The sequence below is a fragment of the Colobus angolensis genome, unplaced genomic scaffold (assembly GCF_000951035.1).
Source record: "Colobus angolensis palliatus isolate OR3802 unplaced genomic scaffold, Cang.pa_1.0 Scaffold69, whole genome shotgun sequence".
Lineage (NCBI taxonomy): Eukaryota > Metazoa > Chordata > Mammalia > Primates > Cercopithecidae > Colobus > Colobus angolensis.
The window spans coordinates 1,496,307-1,506,185 of NW_012120598.1; the positions used below are offsets into that span (position 1 = coordinate 1,496,307).

General features: G+C 47.3%; 1 protein-coding gene across 1 annotated transcript in view; it reads left to right on the forward strand.

Moving 5' to 3' along the window:
* Nucleotides 1–7,912: 7,912 nt before the first annotated feature.
* Nucleotides 7,913–9,879, forward strand: part of RWDD2B (RWD domain containing 2B) — a 24,103-nt gene continuing 22,136 nt past the window's right edge. The window contains exon 1 of the mRNA XM_011926480.1: nucleotides 7,913–8,076. Within this exon, the coding sequence (XP_011781870.1) occupies nucleotides 8,010–8,076 (67 nt within the window). The 5' untranslated portion in view covers nucleotides 7,913–8,009. The remainder of the gene's footprint in view (nucleotides 8,077–9,879) is intronic.

The window sequence follows — 9,879 nt, forward strand, 5'->3', positions numbered from 1 at the left end:
TTAGTAGATACGGGGGTTTCACCATCTTGGCCAGGGTGGTCTGAACTCCTGACCTCGTGATCTGCCCGCCTCAGCCTCCCAAAGTGCTGGGATTAAAGGCGTGAGCCACCGCGCCTGGCCAAGTCTGTCTCTTGTACTCCACTCCAAAACACTTTGTACCCTCTGTGCCTTGATGTCTTTGATTTCTAGCCGTAATGTTCTATCTATCTAAATCTTACCAATCTTGCAAGCTCTCCATTTCAAGGAAGCCTTAGACAATCATTCTACTCTAAATTAACCTCTCCACTGAACTTCTCTAGTATTTATGGTATGCTCCAGTCATCTTGTCCCTTTATCAGATATTCTAGTGAATTTCTTAAATCTCTATCTGGGTTTATCTTATTCCTCTAAGCAGAATCTAAAGTTCTTAGAAAAATAAATGGTTTTAGGCATAGCTTTGGAACTGCCTATAATATCTAGCATAATGTTAGTACATAGTAGGTCCTGACGAAATACTTCTTGCATTTAAATAGAAAAATAGAATAGTACCTGAGGCATAAAGGATGATTACAACGTGCAAAGGTAGGTACATAAGAATGAAGCAAACAAGTTCTGGTGAAAAAGAAAAGAGTGAAGAATAAGAAGTCAGAAGTCTGCAGTAGTGAAGACAGCACTAGTAAATCCGGTTTTAGGATTGCAGCAGCTCAGACTCCATAGGAAACTTGAAAGACGAATTGTTTATTGCTGCAGGCAGAGGACATAAGAGGGGTCACTCCAGTGCTGCGGAAAGAGCCCCAGTAAATTTCTGACAACTATAAAGGCAACTAATGAGTCATGAGGAGAGAATACTGTGACTTCCATCAGCTCTAAAACATCAATGAGCTTACTACACTTTTCAAGTAGTGTCATCGGATGAGTATTAGCGCCCTAGTGAAATGACTCTTTGCAGGACTCCGTACAAAATCTAAATCAAAGATAGTCTTGCCGGCTCTCATATTATTCCAAGTCTCTTCTCTCTCTGCCCTCCCAGTCGTCCCCTGCCTACTCGGTTCCATTAAAAACGTAAGCGTGTGGAAAACTTTGTCAGCAGGTCTTAACGTGGCTTTCAAGTTTTGCGTAGATTAGTCTTCTCCTAGGTGTAGTCAACTGGTTAGGTGACAAATACTGCTTTTCCTACCAGCAGTAAGAACACGGCTGCAAACCCAGCCCCAACCCATAGGGTAATCCCTGCCATGCGCCACCCACCCACTTGCTCGGTGCTTGCCACACCTCCCCTCTCCTCCGCTTCTAACTGCTCCGATCCCACCGGGGAACCTCGGGGTCCACGGGGTCGAGAAGGGCGCCAGCAGCGGCATCTCATTGGCCAGCTTCTGGAACTGACAAGACACGCAGCCAATGAGATCGCAGTACCGGAAGTAGCCGGGTTACGTGCCTAAGGAGTGGGGCCTTCAAGAAGAGAACGAAGTTGGGGCGGAAAATAGGGGCTCTCCCAGCGCAGGCCAGCGCAGGAGGTCAGGCGAGCGACGACTGCCTGGCAGTGGGACCAGAACTCACCCACGGCGAAAGAGCCCATAACTGCATCCCCTGATGGGCCTTTGGGCTGGGCAGCCAGCTCCGTCTTCCTCCTGGTGACGAATTGAGAGCGACGGAGCCGAAGCCAGAGTGACCCCTGGAAAGCAACAACTTCCGGAACGCGGCATTATGGGAAGTGGCTAGGCAACCACCTCCCCACCCCCACCTCCCGGGACCATCGGCTCTAACGCTAGTAAATCTGCGCCTGCGTGCGGCTTGCGCCGGAAGTTCGGGCTTAGGGATTTGGTTGTCAATGGGTTTGGTTGTCAGTGGTTTTCTGGTCTCTGACATAACCATGAAGTTATATAAATGCCTCTGAAGTGTGGGCATCTGGTGGTGGTCTGAGCCTTGGAGTTTCCCAGATGGTTACCCTTCTGGAACACATTACATTTGAAGGCTAAGAGGGGGAGCGCTTAAATTTCTGTCTCCGTAATTCTGTCCTCTCGACTTCTAAAACTGAGTACCTAAGTTGTCTTGAATTTACCTTTCTGCGCCATGTCAGAATAAAAAACGCAGCGCGTTAATTTTTTTTTTTTTTTTGTGAGACAGAATATCCCTCTGTCGCCCAGGTTGGAGTGCATTCTTCTGCCTCAGCCTTCCGAGTAGCTGGGACTACAGGCGCACGCCACCACACCCGGCTAACTTTTGTATTTTTGGTGGAGACAGGGTTTCACCATATTGGCCAGGCTGGTCTCGAACTCCTGACCTCAGGTGATCCACCTGCCTCGGCCTCCCAAAGTGCTGGGATTACAGACGTGAGCCACCGTGCCCGGCTAACTTTTGTATTTTTGGTGGAGACAGGGTTTCACCATATTGGCCAGGCTGGTCTCGAACTCCTGACCTTGTGATCTGCCCTTCTCGGCCTCCCAAAGTGCTGGGATTACAGGCGTGAGCCACCGTGCCCGGCTAACTTTTGTATTTTTGGTGGAGACAGGGTTTCACCATATTGGCCAGGCTGGTCTCGAACTCCTGACCTTGTGATCTGCCCTTCTCGGCCTCCCAAAGTGTTGGGATTACAGGCGTGAGCCACCGCGCCCGGCAACGAGAGTGAATTTTTAAAGCAGAACTGAAAGACAGTGTCAAACATAAATTGCGGGAGAGGAGGGAATTTTCAAATATTTACTGTTCATTCTTTGAAAATTTGTAAGTGCAAGGCCGGGCCCGGTGGCTCATGCCTGTAATCCCAACACTGGGAGGCTGAGGCGGGTGGATGACCTGAGGTCAGGAGTTCGAGACCAGCCTGGCCAACATGGTGAAATTACGTCTTTACTAAAAATACAAAAAATTAGTCGGGCATGGTGGCGAGCGCCTGTAATCCCAGCTACTCGGGAGGCTAAGGGAGGAGAATCGCTTGAACTCTGGAGGCAGAGGTTGCAGTGAGCTGAGACCACTCCATTGCACTCCAGCCTGGGCAACAAGAGTGAAACTCTGTCTCAAAAAAAGAAAATATGTAAGGGCACACTTTGTGCCAAGCCTTCCCTCAAATGAATTAAACATAGTCCTCTCTGCCCTGGAGTCTTAGTTTAGTAGAGAAAATAGTAATCGCTACCGGGGTGCAAGGATGGGGGGGTTGCAGATATCTATAGAAAAATAGTCAAAGAATGTAAACAGATAATTCACCATAAAAAAAACAATTGATCATAAAATAAATGTCTGTTGTTACTAATCAGATAAAAGGAGTTTAAGATGGTGGCATACTAACCACCAGAGTAACATTTGGTTAAATTTAGGGGAAAACTAGCTCTCTTGCTTTTTACTGCTGAGATAAATTGTTTTGTTTGTTTTATTTTGTTTTGAGACTGGCTTGCACTCTGCTGCCCAGGCTGGAGTACAGTGGCACGATCTCAGCTCACTGCAACCTCCACCTTCAGTGTTGAAGCGATTCTCTTGCCTCTGCCTCCTGAGTGGCTGGGATTACAGGCATGTGCCACCCCACCACACCCAGCTAACGTTTGTAGTTTTTGGTAGAGGTGGGGTTTCAGCATGTTGGCCAGGCTGGTCTTGAACTCCTGGCCTCAAGTGATCCACCTGCCTCAGCCTCCCAAAGTGCTGAATTACAGGTGTAAGCCACCGCGCCCAGCTTAGTTTCATCTTTCACTTTATTCTGACAACATTATGACATTAAAGTCCAAGAGATATTGGGCTCGTCCTTGTTTGGTCTCTGGTGATTTAGATGAGGCAGGACTGAGCCCCTCGAATGTATTATCTCAAAAACTTAGTAGCAGCTACTATGCAAAGTTCCAAGGCTCAAGTCAAATCCTGGGCATATCCACGGATGTGTGGTAGGGCATAGGCTCCAGCTCTCATGCAAGAAAGAACAGGAGTGGGATGAGATAATTTTTTTTTTTTTTTTTTTTTTTGAGACGGAGTCTCGCTCTGTCGCCCAGGCTGGACTGCAGTGGCGCTATCTCGGCTCACTGCAAGCTCCGCCTCCCGGGTTTACGCCATTCTCTTGCCTCAGCCTCCCGAGTAGCTGGGACTACAGACACCCGCCACCTCGCCTGGCTAGTTTTTATTTTGTATTTTTTAGTAGAGACAGGGTTTCACCGTGTTAGCCAGGATGGTCTCGATCTCCTGACCTCAAGCGATACTCCAGCCTCAGTCTCCCGAAGCACTAGGATTCTAGGTGTGAGTCACCGCATCCAGCCTCTATACATGCCTTAAAAGTCACTTCCTTCCAGTTACAGGGCAATCTAGGTAACACAGTCATCTGATCACTCACATCACCTTACTTTACTTCTCTGTCCAGCAATTATCCACTATCTGGTAATTTTCTTTCTCTTTTTTTTTTTGAAACAGAGTCTCACTCTGTTGCCCAGGCTGGAGTGCAGTGGTGCGGTTACAGCTCACTGCAGCCTCAGTCTCCCAGGCTCAAGCAATTCTCCTACCTCAGCCTCCTGAGTAGCTGGGACTACAGGCCTACAGGCACAGGACCCCACATCTGGCTAATTTTTGTATTTTTTGTAGAGACAGGGGTCTCTCTCTGTTGCCCAAACTGGTCTCAAACCCTGGGCTCAAGTGATCTTCCTTGGTCTCCCAAAGTGCTGGGATTATAGGCATGAGGTATTATGCCTGGCCATAATTTTCTTTTCTTTCTTTTTTTTTTTTTTGAGGCTGAGTTTTGCTCTTGTTGCCCAGGCTGGAGTGCAATGGCGTGATCTCGGCTCACAGCAACCTCTGCGTCCCGGGTTCAAGCGATTCTCCTGCCTCAGCCTCCCCAGTAGTTGGGATTACAGGCATGTGCCACCATGTCCAGCTAAGTTTTGTATTTTTAATAGAGACAGGGTTTCTCCGTGTTGGTCAGGCTGGTCTCGAACTCCCAACCTCAAGTGATCTGCCCGCCTCGGCCTCCCAAAGTGCTGGGATTACAGGTGTGAGCCACCGTGCCCAGCCCATAATTTTCTTTTTACCTTTATGTTTAGCCCTCTTCATCCATACACAGAAATGTGCAAATATAAGGTCTTGGAGAGATGCAACATCTTTGTGTTGTTCATGGCTATAATTAGTACCTGGAAGTGCCTGGAATATAGTAAGTGCTTGATCTGCCCGCCTCGGCCTCCCAAAGTGCTGGGATTACAGGTGTGAGCCACCGTGCCCAGCCCATAATTTTCTTGTTACCTTTATGTTTAGCCCTCTTCATCCATACACAGAAATGTGCAAATATAAGGTCTTTGAGAGATGCAACATCTTTGTGTTGTTCATGGCTATAATTAGTACCTGGAAGTGCCTGGAATATAGTAAGTGCTTGATAAATATTTATTGAAAATAAATAGTCATGAGAAGTAAAATGCTGTACAAGAATGTTCGCTGCTGCTTTATTTATAATAGCCAAAAAACTGAAGATAGCCCAGGTTTCTATCAAAATAAGAATGGAACTGGTGTATTCATATGATGGAATACTACTGAGCAATCAAAAGAAACTGATACACATGATAACAGATGAAAATATTTCCCTGAGTGAAAGAACCCTTACACAAAAATATCTATTGCATGACTCCAACCATATGAAGTTCTAGAACAAGAAAAATAAGTATGGTGGGGAAAAAAAATCAGAACAGTGGTTACCTTTGGGGAGAACTGGGTGAGGTCTAAGAAAGGGCATGAAAGAACTTTATGGGGTGATGGTAATGTTCTATACGTTAATATGGCTTGAGTTCCATAGGTGTATGCATTTAAAAACTCACATGTGTATTTAAGGTATACATTTCATTTTTACCTTTAAAATCCTTAATTTGGGCTGAGCGTGGTGGCTCATGCCTGTAATCTCAGCACTTTGGGAGGCCGAGGTGGGTGGATCATGAGGTCAGGAGATCGAGACCATCTTGGCTAACACGGTGAAACCCTGTCTCTACTAAAAATACAAAAAATTAGCTGGGCATGGTGGTGGGTGCCTGTAGTCCCAGCTACTTGGGAGGCTGAGGCAGGAGAATGGCATGAGCCCAGGAGGCAGAGGTTGCAGTGAGCCGGGATGGCGCCACTGCACTCCAGCCTGGGCGACAGAGCAAGACTCCGTCTCAAAAACAAAACAAAACAAAACAAAACTAATTTGAATGATGTACATTAGAGATACTTAGAAGCTACTGTCTGCAGTTTACTTTGAAATGTGTGAAAACAGATGGATTGATGAGATATGTGACAAAGCTGGTAGAGTAAAATTCCATACTCTCCAGGTCAGTGTTTTTCAACCTCAACACTATCAGCATTTTGAACCAGCAAATTTGTTACTGTCGGGGGATGTCCTGTTCATTGTAGGAAGTTGAGGAGCATCCCTGGGCTCTACCTACTTCATGCCAATAGCATCCTTCCAGTTGTGACCACCCAAAATGTCTTCAGACACTGCTGAATAGAGGGGAAATCCGTCCTTCCCCCTTCTCTTGAGATCTGCTCCACTGTAAAATTCTCTGGACTTTGCTTTACACTTGAATTTTTTCTTTTTCTTTTTTTTTTTTTTTGAGACGGAGTCTCGCTCTGTCACCCGGGCTGGAGTGCAGTGGCCCGATCTCAGCTCATTGCAAGCTCCGCCTGCCGGGTTCAGGCCATTCTCCTGCCTCAGCCTCCTGAGTAGCTGTGACCACAGGCGCCCGCCACCTCACCCGGCTAGTTTTTTGTATTTTTTAATAGAGACGGGGTTTCACCATGTTAGCCAGGATGATCTGGATCTCCTGACCTCGTGATCCGCCCGTCCCAGCCTCCCAAAGTGCTGGGATTACAGGCTTGAGCCACCGTGCCCAGCTACACTGGAATTTTTTCATAATAAATGTTGGAGGAAAAAATAAATTATGACATTGAAAAATGCTCATGAAACACCATGCAGAAGATGTAGTTTATGAACACCTACAATACATACTGTCTTTTTGTTTAAAAAAAAGCCGCGGGGTTGAGGGGGGAGAGCTAGAGTGATATTTAGTATTGCTAAATGTCAGTGTTTACAAATCGTATCTATGACACTTCTAAAATGAATATTATAAAGTGTATTCCATATAGTTGGATTGGGAAGAAAAACATTTCCAATTACCCTCCTGTCAGCATCTCCTTCAAACTACCCTTTTATTAAGAGGGATAAATATGCATTCACACGGTTCCTCCCAGGTTAGTTAATGGGCAAGAACACCTAAGATAGCCAAGGCCACCATTGCATCCAGGTTCAGATCTCCCTAATTGCCCTCCTCCTCCATGATTCAGGGACAAGGAGGATCACCGCTGTGTGGGAAGATACTAGAAATGCAAAATTTGGAACCCCGCCCCTACCTACCGAATCTTGATCTGCATTTCAACAGGATCCCCGAACTATTCCTAGGCACGTTCGAGTTTGAGGAGCATTAACGGACCAATTCTTTGTCCTTGAAAAGTGCCCACTATACTGACAGTGGCGGCCGCTGGGAAATGACAACGGGGTTGGCATGGAGAGTTATTAAGAAGAAAAACTCCAGCCGGGCGCGGTGGCTCAGGCCTGTAATCCCAGCACTTTTGGAGGCCAGGGGTGGCGGATCGCCTGAGGTCAGGAGTTCGAGACCAGCCTGGCTAACATGGTGAAACCCCCGTCTCTACTAAAAAATACAAAAATTATCTGGGCATGGTGGTGGGCGCCTGTAATCCTCGCTACTCGGGAGGCCGAGGCAGGAGAATCGCTTGAACCCGGGAGGTGGAGGCTGCTGTGAGCCGAGATCGCGACACTGCACTCCAGCATGGGGGACAGAGCGAGACTCCGTCTCAAAAAAAAAAAAAGAAGAAAACTCTGCGTCTGAGAAGTACCTACCAGGGACAAAGCATTCCCTATGTCGTTCCAGGTGCGTACACAAACACTGGCGGACCCGGCGCCGGACAGGCCAGCTCTAGCTTCCGGCCGCGGCCCTGCGCGCGCATGCGCCGCGCGCCGTGTTTTTTTCTGGTAGGCCGCTAGCTGAGGCGGTTTGTAAGTTTTGGGTCGCAGTATACTAGAATTTTGAGGCTCCCTTCCGATGAAAATTGAGCTGTCCGTGCAGCCATGGAACCCAGGTTACAGCAGTGAGGGGGCCGCGACTCAAGGTGAGTCTCGCCTCAGCGCCAGTGGCGAGCGCCACGGGGGTTTCCCACGCTGCCCCGCCGGGCACAACTCTTTGGGAACGTTCCCGGCATGGCTGCCGGCCGCCTCCCCTCACTGCAGGCGCCCATCGGTCAGTTTGGACCTCGGCGTTGCTTCCCGGCTTCAGCAGCCCCGCTCCAGCCGGGGACCTCGCCCCGAGGGCAATCAGGGTGCGAGGGCGGCTGCGTGCTGGGCATTCTTCCTGAGAGCTTCGTGGCTTGGGTCGCGGGGTGCCGTGCTCTGTTTTTCAAAAAAAAATCTGCAAGGAAAAGATATTATTCCACTCAGAAATATCAAGTTTCAGTCTACATTCTCTTAAATATATATATATATTTAAATAATAGTAAAGGCGAGATCTCCCTGTGTTAGCCAGCTGGTCTTGAACAATTGGGCTTAAGCAGTCCCCCTTTCTCTGCCTCCCAAAGTGCTGGGATTACAGGCCTGAGCCACCGCGCCCGGCTACAATCTATTTCCTTACAGCATTCGCTGAAATCTTGAGTCATAAAATTATCTTGAGGGTTTTTTGGAAGGACTGAAATCTCTTAAGCGAAAATAATTTGACAGATAAATGACCTGTGACATCACTCCCATAATTATCCATTCAAGAGTCCCTCCGTCCCGTACTTGTTTGCTATTCCATTTCATCTACGCTACCTCCAATTCGATAGGACCCTCTCCCGACTTTGCTCGCTCCCTGGGAGACTTTAAACAAATACATAGCTCCAAATAAGTGTTGACTCACAAAATTATATCTGTAGCTCAGTCTCTCGTAGACTCCAATTTAACAGGTAATAGACATCTCTATTTAACAGGTGTCTTAGTAGGCACTTCATTACTTCAGCTCTCCATGAAGCTCTCATGAAGCTGTCATGGAGAGCTTCAGCTCTCCATGACCACACCGTCCAAATAAATGGCACATCCATACTTTCAGTAGCTTGAAGCCTTGGAGTCATTCTTCCGTGTCTCATGTAATTCATCTGTAAATCCTGTTGCCTCTGTTCTCTCCATGTATCCAGAACCTGAAGTTTACCAACTTGACCACTATAATCCTATCCAAGCCACCATCCTCTCTCCCTAGTTATTGCGGTGTCTATCTGGTTACCCCACGTTTCCTTTCACTTTTCTCCATAGCAGAAAGTGTGGGGATCTTCGTAAGTCAAACCTCTCTTGTACCTCTTACGTATCAGTCGGGATAAAATTCGAAATTCTGGCCATGCTTAACTAGTCCCAACATAAACTGCCCCACATTTCTTTACTACACTCTTTCATTCCCCCTGTCCCCAGCTCACTGTGCGCTGGCCAGCTGCTCTAGCACCCTCCTACCTCAAGGCATTTGAACATGCTGTTCACTTTCCCTGGAACACTCTTGGCCAAGAAAAACACATGGCGTCCTTTTTCAGTTCCTTAAAGTCCTTAAAGTCTCTTCCCTACGGTCACCTTAGGAGAAAGGCCTTTCCTGACAACCCCTTGTGCAGTCTCACCCCCTGCTACCTTATTGTTTCCCTTGTCCTTGTTTTCTTCAGGTTTCTTCACAGCAGTTATTTACTGGATATAAAAATTCTTTTTTGTTTTTTTTGAAACAGTCTCACGTGTTGCCCAGGCTGGAGTGCAGTAGTATGATCTTAGCTCACTGCAACCTCCGCCTCCCCAGTTCAAGTGATTCTCCTGCCTCAGTCTCCCTAGTAGCTGGGACTACAGGCGTGTGCGACCACACCTGGCAAATTTTTGTATTTTTTTTTTTTTTTTTATTATACTTTAAGTTCTAG